Source organism: Platichthys flesus, chromosome 13, assembly GCF_949316205.1.
Source record: "Platichthys flesus chromosome 13, fPlaFle2.1, whole genome shotgun sequence".
NCBI lineage: Eukaryota > Metazoa > Chordata > Actinopteri > Pleuronectiformes > Pleuronectidae > Platichthys > Platichthys flesus.
In genome coordinates, this window is record NC_084957.1 from 14,159,163 (window position 1) to 14,180,067 (window position 20,905).

At 44.1% G+C, this 20,905-nt stretch overlaps 1 protein-coding gene across 1 annotated transcript; it reads left to right on the plus strand.

The window, feature by feature from the left end:
* The first annotated feature begins 447 nt into the window (after nucleotides 1–447).
* On the plus strand, nucleotides 448–8,772 carry LOC133967771 (immunoglobulin superfamily member 3-like). The gene is made up of 10 exons (XM_062403426.1): nucleotides 448–608; nucleotides 1,338–1,715; nucleotides 1,841–2,257; nucleotides 2,389–2,793; nucleotides 2,951–3,310; nucleotides 4,001–4,366; nucleotides 4,464–4,856; nucleotides 4,968–5,384; nucleotides 5,919–6,311; nucleotides 6,393–8,772. The coding sequence occupies exons 1-10, from the start codon at nucleotides 554–556 to the stop codon at nucleotides 6,590–6,592; spliced, it is 3,384 nt and encodes a 1,127-aa protein (XP_062259410.1). The 5' UTR covers nucleotides 448–553; the 3' UTR covers nucleotides 6,593–8,772.
* Nucleotides 8,773–20,905: the final 12,133 nt, after the last annotated feature.

The following is a 20,905-nucleotide window of genomic DNA, read 5'->3' on the forward strand; positions in this document are numbered from 1 at the left end:
CAAATAGCTCAAACATGATTCCGAGCTGTTTCCTAGCAACACAATTTGTCTCCAGAATCTGTATCTTTAAACATCCGTGACTCTCCGATTGGATTACAGAAGGCCTGAGTTTGTAAATAAAGTTAATAAATATGAGAATAAAAACAGAAGCTGCACATGTCTTATGCATGATAAAAGATAGTGCCCTTTCTCTTATTTTGATAAGGAAGTGATCTGTGTTTATTTGATTTCATGCAATGGTGACGATACTGTCAACCCGTGTAATGCACAGATGTCAGCCTATATTCTTTTCTTTTTTTTTTTTGCAGGTGGCTCACAACTATTACAAAACTTCAAAACTCCACCACAAGTTTCATAACCCAAAAATGAAAGTAGCTTACAAGATTCTACCGCGTGTTGCAAAATGTAAACTTCTGCCCATGTACCGGAAAAATGTCATACTTCCTCTTGGTGTATCCATGGAAACATAAGCCACATTTACACCACTGTATTGAGTCACTGACAGATCTTCACATGCATAGAGAGCGACTGCTGTGAGCACTGTTCTCTCAGGATGAGGTGTCGCAGGGCCAGTCTGCTGGTCTGTCTGACTTTACTCCTGCACAGTGGTGAGTACTACGCTGAACTCCTGCAGCTGGATTTAATTCATATTCAACCATATTGGCATTCAAACTGGATGCCATTCAAACTTGATGCAAATATGGTGGAATATATGCAACAATTAAATTAGAAAAATACATGCTCTTACTTTTTTAACTGATAGACATTTTGAAATAACGAGGAAACAAAGAGTTGGTGTTTTTTGGTACATCCTATTTTGCATTAGTCCTGGTTGAATGTGCGACTATTAAATAAACGGCAATGTCAATAACCACTAATACGTGGTTTTATTTAACTACGCTTAAAATGAATCTGATTCATCCAAATTTCTCATGAGTTTTTGGCAGCTTATTTTAAATATCTGAAAATGGCCTTAACCATTATATGGTTGTAAGAAGTTTTAAAGTTACTGATTCACATGTGCCTCTACCTTACTCCTTTTAACAACGAATAAATAACTTGCAAAATATTTTTTATGGAATTTAAAAAGTTGCAATAGTTAGATAAAATAGTTAGATACAACTCTATACCCCCAAACAGAGCTTTTCTTGCATAATGAATAAATACCTCATACTGTAAAAGGTTTATATTTCTTGTAATGTGCTGTACACCTGAAAGGCTTCGTAGTTTTGTCCACGCAACTCTGAGACCAAGATTAGTTCTTGGAGAGTAGCACCCTTACAAAGCAAGACTGACCCTTAAATGTTTTTCATATGATTTCAACGTGCTTCCCTCAGGAGAGGCCAAAGTACTCACTGAATCACAGCCTGGGCCCCTGTATCGCGTGTTGGGCACGCCGCTCTCCATCTCCTGCAATGTGAGCGGCCTTGCAGACGACAACACTCGAAAGGAATTCGAGTTCCGTGTCACGAAGCCCAAAAATCCATCGTTCCAGATCAACATCATCAGTACTTCTGATGAAAGCTTTGCGTATGCCGTTTACAGCCAACGCGTGGCAAGAAAGGAGATCACTCTGAAACATGTGTCGCCGAACTCCGTCCTCTTTGAGATCCAGAGCCTGCAGAAAGGTGATGAAGGGGACTTTGAGTGCGCTGTGATCAACCCAGTTCAACTTGCTTACGATGGAACCTACAATGCGAAGACAATAGTTAAAGGTAATTGCCATTCTACAATTTTTATTCTACAAACTGTTTTTCAACATATCTGCATCACTGTGTTGTAGGATGTAAAAAACTTTGACTTCCATATCCTTGTCTCTGTGTCTGACATTGTGCCGTAGTGATTGACGACTCCTTAAGTGTGTCATTACCTGTCTCCACATCACTGAGCCATAATGAGGGTGATGCTCTCACTCTAACGTGCCAAGCCTCCAGCAACACCATCCAGCACACCCATCTGTCTTTAGCCTGGCATCTCCAAAAAGACGGCGAGCAGGACGCTCTGCCGATCATTTCCCTGGACAGGGATTTCACCCTGATTCCTGGCCCGACATTTGAAGGGCGTTATCATGAGGGACTCATAAGGTTAGATAAAATGGGAGAGGCCACATATAGGCTACATATGGCAAAGCTGGAGCCGTCAGACCAAGGCACAATCTACTGCCGGGCTCAGGAGTGGATCCAAGATCCTGACCGCTCCTGGTACACTATCAGACAGAAGGATGCAGAGAGCACTACCCTACATGTCAAAGCCAGAGGTGAGAAGCATCTATCATTCAATTATCTATATAAAGTCTTGACATATTCAGCTTTTCCGTTGTGGCTCCTTCACAGGATGTGTGAGTTCGTTTGCCATATTTGTCTGAGGTTTAATTTTTGCCTCGAGTAGAGGTGGTGCCAGACACGTCGTCTCTGGTGGTGAGAATCTCCATCCAGCAGGCAACTCTGCAGGAGGGCCAGGAGCTGTCGCTCTCCTGCAACGTAGACGCTCTCAATCTGGAGAAAAGGTTTCTTTCTGTAGCCTGGCTCCGGGGAAGTGCTGAGGTGGCGCGCATCGAACCTACAGGCATTCTGTCTGTGGGGCCCGAGTATAGTGGCAGAGAGAAAAGAGGCGAGCTCAGGGCCGCCCGGATCGGGGACACAGAGTACCGTCTCAGACTGAAGCCTGTCAGAACTGAGGACCAGGGAGAATATTTCTGTCGGGCACGGCCTCAGGACAGAGGCCAGGATGGGGTCTTTACAGCCGGAGAAGCTCAGACTTCTAGTCCCCAGCTGGTCAGCATCTCCGCATCAGGTCAGTCAGCAGAAAAAGTTCAGAATGAATGAGCCACAATTCTTCTCCTGTATGATATATTCTGACCATAACCTTAATGCCACTATTCAGAAAATCATGTTTTCTATTATCATCTTCTCAAACACATACATCTGTCTGTGCCTGTGTTTCACGGCAGAAAGTGGGCTCTCAGTTGAAATGCAACACAACGTGAGTGTTGACGAAGGTGACAAGCTGAATCTCACCTGCAAAGTGGACGGGGTTGAAGGTCAACTCTCTGTCACATGGGAACGTAAGTCCACGTCGACGTTTGAAAACATCATCAGTCTAAGTCCGGAGGGTGTCACGGAGATAGAGGGGGAGTCAGCGGGTCGCGGAGTGAGGGCAGCGCGCCCAGCGACCGACACCTTCACTTTGGAGCTGGATGAGGTCACGCCCGAGGATTCAGGCATCTACCAGTGCTCTGTGTCTGAATGGAAAACAAACAGCAAGATCCACAGCCAGTCAACAACTAGCACTGTGACAGTTAGGCCCACAGGTAAGATGTGTGTCTGTAAATGTCGCGCAGGTGTCAATCATTGAGTTGTTTAATTCGTCTTTTTAAAAATCTTGTGTCATTGTCACGTAACTTGATAGATCTGTGGTAAACCTACAGACTTGTAAAATTTGCTGAATAAGTGGTAAATCAAATATTTCATGATATTTGCCTGATCTGGCTTCCAAGAGGAAAACCTTTTATTTGCACAAATTAATTTGCACTTAAAAGCCTGAGCATGAGTAAAATTGTAAGAAATAAAATATGCAGGATGTCTTTGTACAGCTCAATATTCTTTGTGTTGGAGGTTGCAATGACTATTACTATTTACATCCAGGGTGTTAAACTCCTGTTAGTATGTGTCTGTCGCTAATGTATAGACTTTGAAGTACCTCACACTGCATGTCGTTGCATTTTAAGAGGGAAAACCTATTTTCTCAAAAGTGTTAGGACTGCAAAGGCCATATATTTGAATGAGTCATTTCTGTTAATATATCTGGATGACAACAGGCATATTGACCATTTCTTGTTTTAAATAGGGAGGTGATTTTTTAGCAGAAAACCACAAATATAAGTTAGAGAAGAGGTGGACTACTTTATGAATGTTTTTTACTCTAGTCCTTTGTACTTGGAACCATCATGGATGCAGGAGGATTGTGAGATCACCAAGTTCTTGTTTCTCACTCGATACAGAGTCGTCTGTGAAACTGATCAGTCGCAAATCCAGGGTGACTGTTGGAGAAAATGTGGAGTTGATGTGCCGGGTCCAAGGGCCACGCGTGCCAACAACTTTGATATGGAGCCTGCAGCACGACGACTCGACCATTCAAAACATCCTTACGCTGAACTGGAATGGTGATATCAGCTGGTCTGGAGACCAGCACGTCTACCAGTTGAGAGTAGAGAACAAACCCAAGGGGGTCACTCACTCACTGCTTATCAATGGTGCCAGCCCCAGAGAGGCAGGGAAGTACCAGTGCCATGCGTCTGCCTTCATCCAAAATGTTCACAAGAAACCGCTTCCATCCAACCCAGTGGGTGTGATGGTGGAGTACCCAGGTAGCACTGAGATTCATACGGCTACTTGCTGCACCGTGTATTCTATCTGTCCTTGTTTCTCACCCTATATGACTTCACTTCTGTTTCCCTCTTCTAGAGAGCAAACTCAGTCTGACCTCCCCTCCCACTTTGACGGGAAATATCAACAGTGACATAGAAATAAACTGCTCAGTTATCTCAGAGCCCTTCGCATCCTCTCAATACGCCGTTACCTGGCGGCACCAGCAACTGGGAGAAAATAAGATTATCGTAAGCTCAGACCGGGAAGCCCTCATAACATTTGGGACCCAGGTGGAGCTGAGCGACAGACAGCGAATCAGCATGAGGCGCAGCAAGGGTCCAAGTTTTGAGTTGACTATTCGGCAAGCTCGGACCTCGGATACTGGCTCGTACATATGCGAGGTGACGGAGTGGCTACAAGAACCTCGTGGTAACTGGTACCAGCTCCCGCCTAAGTCCCGAATCACTGAGCTAAATCTTACTGAGCCTGGTAAGTTTGTTAATCTACTTCTATAACTATATACAGAGTCAGCCACATTTAATTCATACCATAAAAAAAGGAATAACTTAACAAAATATTGACTTCTCTCTGGTTTTCCAGCCAACGATCTTCGGTTGGAAGTGGTTGGGCAGCAGCAGTTGATTGCAGGAGAGGGAGAGGAGGTGGAACTCAAGTGTAACATCCTCTCCGGTGCATTCAGTCCTTCTGTCTTTTACAAAGTGGCCTGGATCTACACTGGACAGAGTTCCCCCAAGACAAAAGTCTCCTTAGTAGAGCTCGATCACATGGGTTTGCTGCGGTACCCTGAGAGCGAGGCGCTCAGAGATCTGCAGGGGCGGCTTCGCCTCGCCCGACCCACACAGAGCAGCTTCCACCTCAGAATTCAGACGGCCCATGAGGGGGATAGTGGGACGTTCCATTGCCAGGTGGAGCAATACCAGCTGGATCGTGAAGGTCACTGGCAGCAGAAGGCCTCAGAGAGCGCTGGTCCTGTTTCGCTGACTGTGAATGTTGCTGGTACGATGACTTTTCATAGAGAAATCCATGTGTAGCTGTGTGTGTTTGGTTGTGTGTTTTCATGGATGTTTAAAGGAAGAGTTGATCAGGAAGTGGAGACACGTCCCCCATCTTTATATGCAGTGAATTATCTAACGTAGGCTGCTCAAGCTATCTTCGCAATAAACTAAACATTGATGAAAGAAATTACAATGATAATATGAAATATTATGGTAGTCTGTGGTCTTTAATATAAATTTGACTTGGCTTGTGCTGCATAATCTCATATATTCTTTGCAAAGTAACTATTCTCTAATGGTGTTGGCTTTTGTTTTGCCATAGTGGTGTGGTTGATGGTTACCCTAATTCTAATATTACAGATATAGATTTCTCTTTCGGCTTACCATCTTCACTCCTCTTTGTCTATTTCCCATTCAGTCTCCTTTGGCTGTGTGCCTCGGAATTTAACTTAAAGTCCCACTGAAACCAATCATCTTGTTTCACTTGAGCTGAACGAAATGTGTCTTTTTACCTTTGTGCTTTTTTTTTTTATAGAAAAAAACCTGTCCGTTGTAAAGGATGAGCGGGAGCTAAATGTGAGCAGATCCGGGGACTTCGCCATCCCCTGCCACGTCACTGACCAGTCCAGCGGTGAATCTGAGTTCCAGGTCACATGGTTTTGGCAGAAGGAAACAGGAATTCAAAAACAGCCCATATTCGTAGCTTATCGAAATGCCACCCTACAAGACATGTTAGTTGAGGGTCATCAGCTAAGATTTGGCCACCCTGCACTCAACCAGTTCAGCCTAACGGTCTCGAAGCCAGCTCCTGAAAACAGCGGCCTGTATTTCTGCGAGGTAGAGGAGTGGCTGCCCTCTCTGTCTCGTGGATGGAGGAAGGTCGCGGTGGAAACGTCTGGACACTTGACAGTTAATGTCTTTACAGAAGGTGAGCACCACTCGACTCGATGTGAAATTGCGTAAACGCGTGGTCGCATGCAGGTGATACATTTCTTTGCCTTCTTTGCAGGAGAAGTGGCGTTCGTGCCACAATGCAAGTCGGCTACCTGGATAGGGATTCTGGTAGTGCTTGTCGTATGCTCGCTGTTGGTGATATCCCTGCTGGTGCTGAAGATACGCCGGACCACCGCCTCAGGAGGAAAGAAGTCAGGCGAATCTCTTTGGGTAGAGGATCACCCGCTGAATACCAAACTCAGTGCAGAGGGTTGAGTCTCATTGGCCTGAAGTGGAGAGGAGAGCGTGGGAGAGGAGCTGAAGTGGAAAAATACATTCTTATTTTTTTAAAGTAGAGTATATGCAATAATGTTTTATAACTGAAAAAGTTGCACTGTGCATATTGTTATTAATTTGTAATTCACAGATATAACCTGTTGATATTGAAATAATTTTGCCTTAATGAAGTAATGATTTTTATTAAACCATCAATATTAAAACAGCACTTCTTATTTACAGGCCAAACATGTTTGCATTAAGCAGCATCACATCTTGCTTGCAGTGGTCTGTGGAGCGCGCAGCAGATCAACTTTGTGTTCTTGCACCTACCTTCTCAAGCCCGGCGGCTCGTCACCGGGGCTTTGAGGGTGAGGAGTGTGAGACTATAGCGTGTCTCTGAGAGGAGCAAAGAGTGCAATGTGGTGAGATTTGAAAGATTCCCCTGTGAGAATGACAGTGATCATTCAACCAGGAAGTGCTCTGCGGTTCGGCAAAGGTTAAGCTCATGACGGTGGGGCGACAGTGTGGTCGTCAGTTCTGCTGAAGTGTATGTCTTTGTCAGCGTCTGTGCAGACAGCGGAAGTACAAATCTGCTAGAGGAAGCAAACTGTAGGTTTTACACAGTTTGACTCAAAAGACAAGACATGGGGGCTTTGCGCCTATTAGTGTGTGTGTGTGTGCCTGTGTGAGTTGTGTGTGTGTAAATGGTAAATGGTCTGTATTTGTAGAGTGCATCAATGTGCAGCACTTTCTGTATCTTTATCACATGCCAAAACAACCCTCAGGGGTTCAGTATCTTGCCCGGGGGCACAAGGAATGGGATCAAACCGCTGTATTTCTTAATGGACAACACGCTCTACCTCCTGAGCCACAGCCCTGTTTGTATATACTACTCGTTTTAGGACCGTTTCCTGTATAAACACTGACTAAGGTCAGTCCTAACAAGGCAAAACTACATTTCTGAGGTCCTGGTTAAGGAAAGTGGTCGGATGTGAATTGTGGTTAGGTTAAGGTTAGGGACAAGGTTTTGGTTATCGGTGTCCACAATTTATGGAGGTCAATGCGTGTATGAGGTTGTGTCACTGAAAGTCTTTTTGTGCATGCAGGGTCCATTTTTTTATTGTTTTGGCTGTCGTCAGACACATATGTCATTGAAACGTAACAATTATGATTTTAAACATCTAATTTATGGTGTTTGTACATTTCAAATGTTGTTTTTTCCCTGTCGTCCAGCAAAAACGACGATAAATACACAGCTAGCTCCAGAGTAATGTTCCTGAGTCACCAAGTCAATAACCTCATTCCTCCCTCTTATTGAAGGCTGAAGCTTAAATCCAACAAAACAAACAAGAAGCTGAGAAAAACTGCAGAACAGTCTTGAGACCACCGACCAATTATAGCTATATTAAATGTCTGCAAGTGCCATTGAGTAGAAAATCCAGAACATGTCACGGCTCCACACTGCACTCCCATAGGTGTGCATGCATTTTGAATCTCTGTCACGCTGTAGCCACTGCATTTAATAAAAGAAGACCTTCCTGCTCACATAATATGATACTGGAGAGTAATCAGATAAAGACTTAAGAAGAAAAAAGTGTCTCTCTCTCTCTCTCTCTCTCTCTCTCTCTCTCTCTCTCTCTCTCTCTCTCTCTCTCTCTCCCTCTATCCGTCTCTCCGTTTCTCCCTACATCCGCCCTATCAATGTTTAACACCCCATCTGTGTAAGAAGCAGGAATAGAAGCCATTCCTTGCTTTTACTTTTGAGGAAAGAGGTCTCGACACAGGAATGCTTCCACACAGCGACGGACTCTCGTCCGACGAGTGTAACAACATATGGTGAAACCAACTCGTGGTTTTTCTGAAAGATTTGAGAAACTAAGAGTACACAGAGGAACATTCCTCTCAGCCTGGAATGATGTAGCACTGTGTCTTTGGTCTTGAATTATACCAGCCCTTCACAGTCTGCTGGACCAGCTCCCTCTTACAGCCTTCCCCTTAACTTTACTGTAATTCCACTCCCTTGTGTTTCCATGGCAATGGCTGTCAGAGCAAATGAAGAAACATGGAATTTGGGAGCAAATCAATGCTCGTGTCTTTGCAGCAAACACAGGATGAAGTGGGGACAATCTAAAATCCACGCTATGATTCCTCTGGCCTTTGGACTAATAAAGTCGAAACTAAACACACTAATGAGACTTATCATCCTTTCTTATCAAAGTGTTGCTTGTAGTGCATGTTATTATTGATAAGCGCAGTTCTCTTTCAAAAAGCGTATTATCTGTGACACTATGATCTCACTGCAGATCTAATTTGGCATTGACTTGATGCTCTGTCCTTCATTTGTCATAAGTAGATTTACTCTATAACTATTTCTGTAACTATGCGATTACTGTAACATCTTAAATTACAGCTCATTGACTTTCAGGAAGAATGATGTCTTAAGGGCAAGAACATATGCTGCTATGTAGGTTATACCAGAATTATGTATCAGAAGGATGCATCAGTAATATCACAACGGAACAATTGTGGTTAAAGCAACAGAAACTTTAACCTTATTGTCAATGGAGATGAACGGTTAACTCATCTGAGTTTTACAAAGCTCTCAGTCACAATCATATCTAGAAAAATGTGAAATGTAAAAAAGGCAATGATCCAACATTTTAATTGGGTCCCTTCTTGGGCCAAGTCCCAACCTTCGACCAAGTTTTGTGTAAGTCTACCGAGTAGTTTTTGTGCAAGCTGCTGAAATCATCACTTTTACTCTAGTGCCACCTAGAGGTTGAAAACCATGGTACAGAATGAAACGTTCCAATTATTGTGTAGTTTGAAATGGAAAAAAAATAGACATTCATTCATTACAAATTGCAATGACCAATTAACCTTCTAATTAGCACGAAAAACCGATGAATTTTTTATGTGTTCATGTCAAAATACCCAATCAGTGCTGCACCACAAATGAGCCTAGAATCTCTGCCCTAGGAGGGGAAACTGTCTCCTGTGAGAATGGTACTGTGCATCAATCTTACACGCACACACACCACAAAAGCTCTCGCCCTACTAAAACAGCTCTTCAAGGTCATTATGCCTTGATTGACTCATTTTCACAAACCTAACCTCTGCTGAAATCTAGCTGTCCTTGTCTGGAACCTACAGGTAAGACAGTCAATCCAGATCTCAACCTTTACAAAATGTACAAATAAAAGTCAGATATTGGGCAAATATCCAAACAACTAAAACCACAAACTTGGACAATTTCCTCTGCCTCCAACCTGAGAGACTGAGCCTGAAAATGGGAGCAAAAATTTGGTATGTGGATGATATTGGAATGGAGAGATATTGACTGAGGTGTATACCAGTGCATTTCCCCCTATCTTAACTGCCCAGTTGAAAGAAGAGACAGGGGGACTCCACAAGATAACATAATACTCCCTAATCCTGACCCTAACCCCAAAAGTAAGTCATCAGCCCGTTTGAAACAGTGAGGACTGTCCAAAATAAGGAAAGTAAAGGTTTACGCTCAAAATGGTCCTCATGAAGAAAAAAACAACAAAAAACACATACACACAAAACCCGACAAAAAACACAGTAAATAGCACCAGTGATCAAAGTTAGGCACGTAAACACCCTACTGAACAAGAGGATGATACGTGCCGGCAGAGGTTGGGATGACACAAGGGCCGAGAGACACTCAAAGTAGCATCTGTGCGGATTACGTAACACCTCTCCTGAAATCTGAAAGTCTTCTCTGAAGCCCTTTTCGCCTCCGCTCACCTCAGCTCACTGAGTCTCTTTGTCTACAGCCTCATCTCCCTCGCGGCCCCATGTCTTGGCTTTGATGGTCCCCGTTCGCACAAGGAGAGGACACGGGCCTGACAGAACCGCCTTCTGCTCCTTGCCCAAACCACAAGCTACATGCTTTTACTCCCCCCCCCCCCCCCCCCCCTTTCCTCTCTGACTCTCCACATCAGTCCTATCATCTGTTAGCACTAGAGGGGGCTATAGTTGCCTATACAAGCACCTGGACATGCTAAAGTCTCCAGGTAAACACACTGACGGGTGAGTCAGAGTGCTTCACACTGTCGGTTGACATTGCAGCACCCACGCTGAGAATCTCCTTTTCTTCCTGGAGTTGTTGAAATGAAAACCTGTGGTCCTAAGAGCGAGTGTGTGTCTGTGCATGTCTTACAGGGACTAGTCCACCATAGAGGGAGAAAATGGCAACAAATGTGGAAGGAGAGATACAGGTGAGGGGACTACAGCCTGATATCTCGGGGGGGGGGGGGGGGTCGGGGGGTCGGGGGGTCGGGGGGGGATGCAAGGGTGCGACGCCAGACACCGCACGCTGCCAACTAGAATAGCAGCGTTCGAGAGATGCTAAAGCAAAGCGAGCGTGAGAGTGACAGCTGCGGTCTCAAGCACACACGGAGAATTGACTTCGTTTATCTGAAGCCCCACTTCAACGCACGAGCCGTACACAGCTCTCTAAACTGTTTGGAGCTGTCTGCCTTCCCTGGTTGAGGCCCCGATTGTTTTCCCCAGAGACAGCGCTGGCTGCTGGAAGGAGCTGGAGAGTCCAAATTAAAAAACAGCTTAAATGGTGCAATATGAAGTAATAGCCGGTTCTGCTTCCTGTCAGGGGAGCTCTCAACAAACTCAGAGCTCCTTTTTTTTTTTTTTTTCTTTCTTTCTTTCTTTCTCTCTTCCACATCTGTACTCTCAGTCTCTGGAGCTGCACGGATGAACACCCCCAGAGCTGCTTCATCTGCCGGCCTCCTGTTATGATAATGTAACTTACCATTACGAACAGTAAAAGACTTTCATGTCCGTGTTCCTGTCGTTCCACCTGTGTGTGTGTGTATGTGTGTGTGTCTGTGTGCACATGCCGTTGCTGCTGCCTTTAATCATGTTTGCAGTTTGCGTGACTGACGAAAAGCAGACAGGATGATGATGACAAGTTTAGATTTCATTATAACAGCAGCACGGAGCATGCACTGATTCATGTGTCACACAGAAATCAATCCGGTATTTTTGCTGCCTATCTTTTTTTGAATGGCGGGCGGGTAAACATATGAATAAAAATAATGAATCCTAACCGACACGTCCTTTGTCAATCCTTCTCTCGTATTCTCCGTTTGCACTAACAAGACGGCCAAGACATTTCCGTCCCTCTGACAAACTGAGAAATTAATTTTTTTTCGTGTTGGCTTAAAAGGCATCGTAGTTACCAGGGCTGATAAAATGATAACAAACACACTGTTGGTGCTTCCTTATGGGACCGTGGGGGCTTGTACCGACTGCTGCTTTCCTGTGGTGTGAGCCTTGAGCAGCTTCTTCTGGTATTTATCACAACTGTCATCATTCATACTGGATTCGTTCAGAAATTCTCTTTAATAAATCACCGGGCATTTAAATCAAAGGAATACCAGTGACGGCAACATGTGCCCCAGTGTGAATAACTGATGGCGCGCGGCGACTAATTCAGGCGGCGTCAGCGTGCATCTGTTTGGCATGCAGATGTTATGCTGCCAAGGACGATGTGAATCAAGCATCACTGAGGTAACAGAAGCAGCATGAAGTCTGGGAGAAGATGCCATTGTGAACTTACCTGGGCGAGACAAGGGAGAAGAGCAGCGGTTAAAGCTGGTTCAACCCTATCTGATTTGTGTAGTGACAGAGCTGCCGCGGGGAAGAGGCCTCTCAGCTGAGGGATGAGAGCACCGAAAAAATATCAGCCGCTCCCCGAAACATTCACTCACTGCTATCTCAGAGCAGGACAACAAATGTGGCTCGGCAGCAGCTATCAGGGAGCTCGATCAGCCATAGCGGCCGTGCAAGCCTCTAATCAGCCAATGCATCGGCCGCTGGCACTCGAGGCCTTTCCCCGCACGGCCCCGGCCGGCTGCCCATCAGCGTTCCGCCTCCAAAATGTTATCCTGAAAGGTAGCGAGGGAGAAATGTCATGGTGAGTTTGACTCTAACCACACTGCAAACTTGTTGGTACACAGTGTGTGTGTAGCAACGTCAGACTTCACAGTGTCTGCACCTCGTTCGCAGCTCATCTGCTCAGTTTCACTTGCATCTCATTATCGTCTTTGTCACTTCTTATTTTTAGATATTGCCACATATATCTCTATCTTCATCTCAACCCTGCAGAAAGCTTCATTTTGCCCTTTCAGGCAACTGGAGTATTGATTTTTTTTTCCGCGTGTATGAGTATATTCATATATTTTATGTATATGAAACTCTGGGGTGCACATTTAATATAGATGTAATCCTTTTTTCACTGTACTTAAGCCTTCATAGAGTCAACGATAGCTCAAAGAAGTGGACTGAAGATAAATGAATTTCAGTTGCCGCTGCTGCCACGGTGAACTACAGTGTTTGTCTGCGTACCCAAACCTCACAGCTACACAGATTCAGACACATCCATCAAACAAACAGAGCGCAGCTACAAATTTGCTGTTTTCTTTACTTTACTTCTGCACATGTGGCCAGCTGTGCAGTGTCACCCGGACACCAGCGTCCCCACTGGAGTGAGATAATTGTTCACAAATTACTCTCCGGTCCCCGGCGTGTGTACGTCTGACAGCTCTTCCGCACCGTCTGAGCAATTTATTCGAGCCCTAATGTCACATTTGACGTCTGTTTCTCCCGACGTGACTAAGATAGCCCCTGTTTGCTGTAGAGAGCCGATGTCTTCATTAGCAGTGGTTTAGGTGCACCCCACTACACACACACACACACACACACACACACGCACATACACACACAGACACACTGTTTTTGTCTTCATTCACCAGTGACAACGCTCTGCTGCGCCCATCAGCTCCCATCAGCTTTTCTCTGCATGCGAGGCGCTCCCCAAACTGCTGCTGCTCTAATTCATGTTGCTAATTAGCTGACAAACACCGTCGACTTCGACCGAGGAGATTGCACATTTACAACACTCCTGTTTGTATAACCCATCAACACACACGCACACATTAACATGCACTTCCCGCTGACACACACGTGCACAGTGGCATCCTTGTCATAAAAGTTAAATACTTCTACAAACAGACAAACACTTCCACTCATTGTGACTTATCTTTTACACAGTGAACACATATTAAGTTAGAACATTAATCAAAATGTACTTTATACTGCACAGCAACTTGAAATAATCTATTCATGTTGTAGTCATTTACGATATCTCCTCTAAGAAAATCATCATTCCAACTCAAATAGAGGATCCGATTACCATCCCCCTTTCATATCACACATACTATCGTGGCTACCATGGTAACCGACTCCTTGAGAACAGTGTTATCTGATTATCTGAACAGTAAATCTTTCTCTAATGTTAATGAAGCACTTATGACTGACACTAATCTGTATTGTATTGAATTGATGATCCCTCTTAGTGCGTTTCCTGTGAATCCTGTATCTGTTTCGGTCACATCAGGTGAGTACACAGAGAGATATGAAGCTTAAAGACTCACTCCGGGCTCTCTCTTACTCTGCAGCTTCTCTCTTTCTCCCTCTTTTCCGTAGAAGCTGGTTGATGTGACACTGAGGCAGGCAGGCCTGTCACAAATCATCAGGGTCTCACACTGTGACACCGAGGGCCTTTAAGGCAGAGAGAGGGTCTGGTCTGCGTTCCACTCATACGTATATCATTTTTTTTTTTACTTCTAGTCCAGAGCACAGCTAGAGTGAAAGTCATAATGGAAGTAAAGACAGATCCCATGATACTTTTATAACACGTTTTCTTTTATTCATCATCTGCCACTATCTGCCTAATTACACATGGTGCAGACGTAGGCATCACAGAAGCTCTCTAATCATTTTTATTTCATTTATAGCATGCAACCTTGGATTAGAAAATGACCCCCGCAGGCACAAGCACAATATGCACGATATATTTGGTGCTGCAGCATTTGAGCTACAAATGCAGTCCTGGCAGAGTGGCTGGAACACTTTCTAGCAAACGCCGAAAGTGTGGAAATAAAACCTTTTTTCCTTTATTTTGCTTTCAAGCTTTCAAAGGAGAAATCGACACCGATTAAACTAGGGCAGAAAATTGATGGTGCTGGTAAAGTTGGAATCACTTTGCACCTCGAGCTACGCTGCAATCAGAGATGTGAAAGCATGTGATTTTCCTTTTTTCTGTTCTTTTCAGCAGCCGAATGAAAACACCACTGATTAGGGTGTGGTCCGCGGAGCTGTACAGTTTCACCCATGTGGAGCAATTCTAGGCTGTAATTCAGTGTCTGCCCACCTTTGGAGTTGTATTCATCAGATCACAAAGGAAACGTGCTCAGACATTTTCCCACTAAACTCATCATCTTTCACATCTTTTTACATTTACATCGTGGGGCGTCTGTGGCTCAGGCGGTAGAGTGGGTTCTCCTCTAAGCAAATGATTCAATTCCATTCTCCCCCAAATCCCGTGCCAAAGTGCCCTTGGGCAAGATACTGAGCACAAAACGGCCCCTGACGAAAGAAGGTTAATAGGACCTGATACGCTTTTACTACTACCTACCCCTTTTCAGACACTTGTTGTTAACTTGTTTGCTGTGTCTCTTTCTTATCGGCTTATATATATTCTTTTTATTTTATACATGTACACAGCCCACAGATGCACTGCATGAATGGGTGTGAATGGTTGATTGAAAAAAACTATACTTTGAGTGCTTTGACTGGTCATAGAGAGCAGAAAAGCTTGTAAAATGATATAAACACACACCATGTCTTGAGGATTCCCAGGTTCAAATCCCGGTTTGGTGTCTTTCTGTGTTGAGTTGACGTCTTCTCCTCGGGGCTTTGGGGGTTGTACCCCGGCTTATTCCCACATTCCATAGAGATTGGGTTTAGGTAGAAGCTAAGTTGTGAATGTTTGTATGTCGGTATGTCGGGCCCTGCCATATTCCCGCCCTGCCATATTCCAGCCACCTATCCAGGGTGTTCCCGCCTCTCGCCCAACATCAGCTGTGATTGGCTCCCTCCACACAGCGACCCTCAAACAACAAGCTGCATAAGGATGGGTGTATTTACGGGTCACAACTCACTTGAGAAACTACTGTTTTTTTATTTACTCTTAAATAACGCAAGTATATATTCTTAGCATTTAATAATCTCTTTACAACTAGATCTGCCGCTAACATGAAAGGCTAGCCTCTGGCCAACCTCAAGTGTGCCCCCCCCGACAGCGTGTTTGTCATGCTCAGCCTCGCTCTCCTCTTCGACAGTCTGCCGGGCGAGGGAGCTCCTGTGCGTTTGGATTTACGGTCACTTAAAAGCAGTTGTTGTCCTTTCAATGAACCACGTTCGGTGGAGTCTGTTCAGCACTGTAGGTGAGATGAAAACATTAGGTCCTTCAGATTGGACAGGTAGGAGTAATAAAACAAGCTGCCGGTGTTTGAGGCCGCTTTTTCCTGTAAGAGAATGCAAATACATTTTTTTTATCCTCAGCATCTCTATGCCACAGCAGGTCCATTAGGCGTTGTGATGCATTGTGCAGTAATTGGCGTTTCTGTTGGTATGCGGCTGCTTTATCCGGGAACCTGTGCTGGAGACTGTCTGATATCTGAGCTGCCGAGAACACATGACTGAGCCTGTGCACATCACTCAAGTTAACACCTCCAAGGACGAGCAAACTCCAAAACTGTACAGAGAGAATGCAGCCGTACATCTTGCGAGGTGGCTTCGGTTTGTTCTGAGCTACAGTGAATACATGTTTCCCTTCTACCTCTGTGGATAAGACATACGTTTAATAAGAATCCCTCCCCCCAGAGGAATGCACATCCTGAGCATGTGCAATAAGATGACCCTGATACAGCTGAAGGCAAGCTCATATTATTAACATTTATTTTAAATTGCCCTGTGTCATCAAAACAGGCAGCTCCATTTACACAAATGGCAAAGGCTGGTTTGCCACTTTGATGTGGTAATAAGCTGTTTTGATTTCTGTGTGTCAAGCATGTTTTAATGGCGAGAGGCCTCCCCAACAGCTGCCTCTTCGAAATCAATTAAAACCTTTTCGCTAACAGCCCTGCCTGGTTCAGAAGGAGCAAAAACTCATTTTCTCAGCCTCTCGCTCAAACGCAGTCAGTGGAAAAATGTGGTCCAAGCAGCGCCGAGATACGAGGTCCCGTGGGGGATTGAGAGTGTAAGTCCTGGATTCAGATATAGCTCGACTGCAGCGTTATCTTCTCTGCATGTGTGCTGCTCACAGCGATGCATGCATGTACAGCAAGGACCAGCAGGGACCCTTTCTATTTCCCCAAGTTATACAGAAAGTTTTTTAACAGAATCCCCTTATCCACTGGTTAAGAAACCCACTAACACCAGCCAACATCTGGCTTTTGTCTGCAATGGGAATGGATACAATCGGCATTCTATCCCGGTTTGATCCGGTTTCGATTGGTTGGAAACCTGAATGCGCTATTTGGAAAGATAGCAAGATGAGAGGATCCCAGTATTTTATGCAGTTTCGACAAAATAACGCAAAAAGGCAAAAGACGGAATCTTGTCAAGAGGCAATGGGAAAAGAGTCAATCACCTTTTATAGCGGGTTTACCGACATTTAAACAACCTGCACCTACCCGCAATTTTTGGCACAGTATATTTGCAATGTTGAGAATTGAATAGAAAAGTACCCGTCAGCTAGATTGGCAAAGGGATAAATGCCAATCTACAATATCATCCTCTAACAAAAACTAAAATAGTAAATTGATTTTATGAAGAAATAGTAGAGAGGCACTCAGCTGAGGCACAGTCCTCCTCGTGAAAACCACATTTAAATTCACTAGATCCACATTTTGTATTTGGATCTGCACTAATGAATACCTACATAAATAAATGTGCCTATTTCAATCAAGATCCATGAATTATTCTCTGAGAAATCAACAAACTGGTTGAAAAATGCTGTATCTCACGATGTTAACAACCCTGATCCGACGCTTTATCCAGCCCACATCCTATCCTACCGCCTCGTTTCCTGAAAACCCTTTCTGTTGTTTTTTGTATGAACTCGCTGACACAAACTCAAACCAACAGCAAACAAACAGACAGGCCCACTGATCCCAAACAATTAAAACCCTTCATGACAGTAGAAACAACATCACAAACTCTAATTATTTCTTTTCACCAGCTTTTCCCTTGCAAAGGCTGTGCCTGAAAATCGATTTGTGGGCCCACACAAATTATTTCTGGCTTCATGCTGTAAAAATCAGAGTCAGAACTCAAAAACTGCTGCATGTTATGATTCATGGAGTTCCCTGTTGCACAAGAGCTCCCAGTTTGAAGGGCTCTGGAAATGTTTTAACCTGAGGTGCGGCAAATTTTGCTCGGACAAGATCGGATTTTTGCACCGTCCACACATGCCTTGCACGAGCCCGTGTATGTGCATGTGCGACTGTCTGCAGGCCCACACATGTCAGCTCCATGTTCATGTTTTGTCACGGGGAGGAAAGACACAGCAGTGAACCTCTGTTGAAGAATTTTGAAGGACATGTGAATATGACTGATGAATGCAGGTGAGATGGGAAAGGGTCCAAACAAGCTCAAAGGCACTTTAGACAAGTGTTATGCACCGGACTTCTCATAAGAGTGTTGACATCAGAGACAGTGTTTTTCAATGCAGGTGTGTGTTTGTGTGTCCTAAACTGTGCATGCACGTGTGTCTTTGTGTGTGTGTATGTGTGTGTGTGTGTCCACTCGTATGGATTTGCGAGTGTGTTTGTTTAAGAGACTAAAGTGCATGACTCAGCCCGAGGTAGGCAGGCGGCTCATGTTTGTTCTGCTTGGCAGACAGCAGAGATGAGATCGGCTGAACCCGATCATTCAAGGAGCCCTGGGCTTTACCTCTGTCGGGGGGGAAAACACACCGAAAAAACTCTGAAAATCTTTATCTGTTACTCTCCACCCCCGTCTGGTTTGATTAAGAATCAAACCACAGATCACCTTGATTTTAATCATAATAAGAGGATATTCTTTCGTCGGTTTAAAGCCGAGCTAAAACCAAACAAGCATAAACAGACGAGGGATATTCTTTTTACGACATCACACCCACTCAACTCTCGTTACAGGTGAAAGGTAAATGATAATAGCGTTAACGTTGCCATGGCTCCGACAAGTTTACATGCCCTGTATGCCAAATATACTGTGAATTATTGTCAGTGTCATCAATACCTCAAGGTGACCTTTAACAGGATTTGATACTGGTGTCCCGGAGACCGTTGTCCCGTCTCAGATTTCACCATCACAGATGATGTCACAAAGATTCTCAGACACAAGCTCACAAGTGCGTGGCCTTGTCATTTTTTTTGTCTCGTCTGATTTTCAACGGTTTGCGAAATTGCAAGAGGACACTTGGACAGAAGGTCACGCCCAATTACAGAAACAATTACTCATTGCTGGGAACCGTGAGGTGTAACTCACATCCCGCATCGTGGTGTTTAGTTCCCATCATCCTTGTTGTAAATGTGTGTTTGTAGTGTAACTCATTTGATGTCTTTCTTTGCATATTTAAAAATGTTGTGTGATTTTATCGAACTGTGGATCAGTCCCCTAAAAGGAATTGTTCAACACATTAAGAAAGTGTTTTCTAGCTGATAAGAAGAATTCCAACCTCATCTCTTTTCACTAAATATTAAGCTAAATATTAATTCGAAGGTGATTAATTCATCTTAGAACAACAACTGGAAGAAGGGAGAAACAGTTGGATTATTAAACCGCACAATTTAGCTTATTTTACATCTTACCTTTGTATAAAGATAAAGCCATTTGTCCATTTGTTATATTCTGAATCACTCTAAACACATCCTTTGACAAATGCCTTGATGGTTCTGTAGCAAGCTCGTCTTATTTGTTTATAGTTATTTAGCATTTGTTGTTGGGGAGCGGGGTGGGGGTATATATTCATTATTTTTATTTAAATTGCTTTATTTAATTAAGTCCATCTGTTTCTATATAGTACCCATATGGAGCATCTCCTGAAATAGCATTCTTGGGATGGCGGGTGTATCATCATGGTTATATTCATAAACATGTGGTGGAACTTATGGAACGGTACTAGTTCTCATAGATTTGGGTAAAGATGGAGGTTGAGTCCAAAATAAGCACCCTCGTCCTCACGGTTACAGCAATCAACACTCATTCAAGATTGTGAAGAAGAGACAGAGTCACGGAAGGGACAGCGATCGTTGGTTTCATATGAGAAATGATGGTTGTGTCCTTTGCCAAAGTCAAACCGAGAGAAGACCCTCAGTGTTTTGTCGACTCAACCTAAGGCAGACTTTGTCTATCAATGTCTTCCTCCCCTTGCCCCTGTCGTAATTACTCCAGGCACTAGAGGGGGCTTGGAAATAAAAGGTAAGTGTGGATCATAATGAGACGCTGCACGGACGACCTCCGGGATCAAATGCAATCTTGACAATCTCATCACATTAGCACCTGGAATCGGCTCCATCTCTTTATTTGGCAGGAAAGTCAAACGCCAAGTACACAGGGCCTATATTTGCAAACCAGAGGAGTAAGATTTAATTTAGCCTTGATTGCTGTGATTCTGCAGTGGTTATTCAACAAGAGCAGCTTGTAGGAATGAAATGAGATGATTTCACTTGTATTTGTTTATTCATTTACATTTGTCTTGTGCAATTTTCTTTTGCCGAACAACCTATAATGACATTTGAGAAAGCAGCCGCACCAAACTCATCACTCGAGGTGGATGTAATCCCTTAATAAACACGTTCTGTAATCCTATAATTATTCTTCAATGCCTCTCGCACAGAGCCGAGCAGTGTCAGCCCAGCGCTCGACACTGCTCGGGTCAAGAGCAGGAACCCCGTGTTGGGTGATTCATGTTGTGTGGTTGAATTGTGTTGGTCTGATGAGGGACGAGCATTATACACACAACCACCCTGTGATTTATCCAGACGTCACCTCAGTACAATGAATTTGTTATGCGCCAAAAAAACACACAATAAATCTTTTCAACTATGTAACAAACCATTACATAGAAAGAAAACCAGTAGGTGAATACAGTGCTGTGTTGGATCCGTCTTGTGATACCAGCTTGGAGAATGGCATGATTCAGTAATCTGCTGGCGTGTTAACTGCACCTCCAAAAGCCCACGTACTTCCTCTTCCAGCCATGAGTCATATCAGATTTACATGGGTGTGTGGTCAGAGCGCGTTACCTTGTTCTGCATCCACAAAGCCTAAGCTCCTTTTAAGTGTGACCATGAAAAAGCAAATGTTGTCTCACAGCCTGGAGTTGATAGATAGCATCTGCTTTGTTGTTGTTACCTAACAGCAAAAAGGACA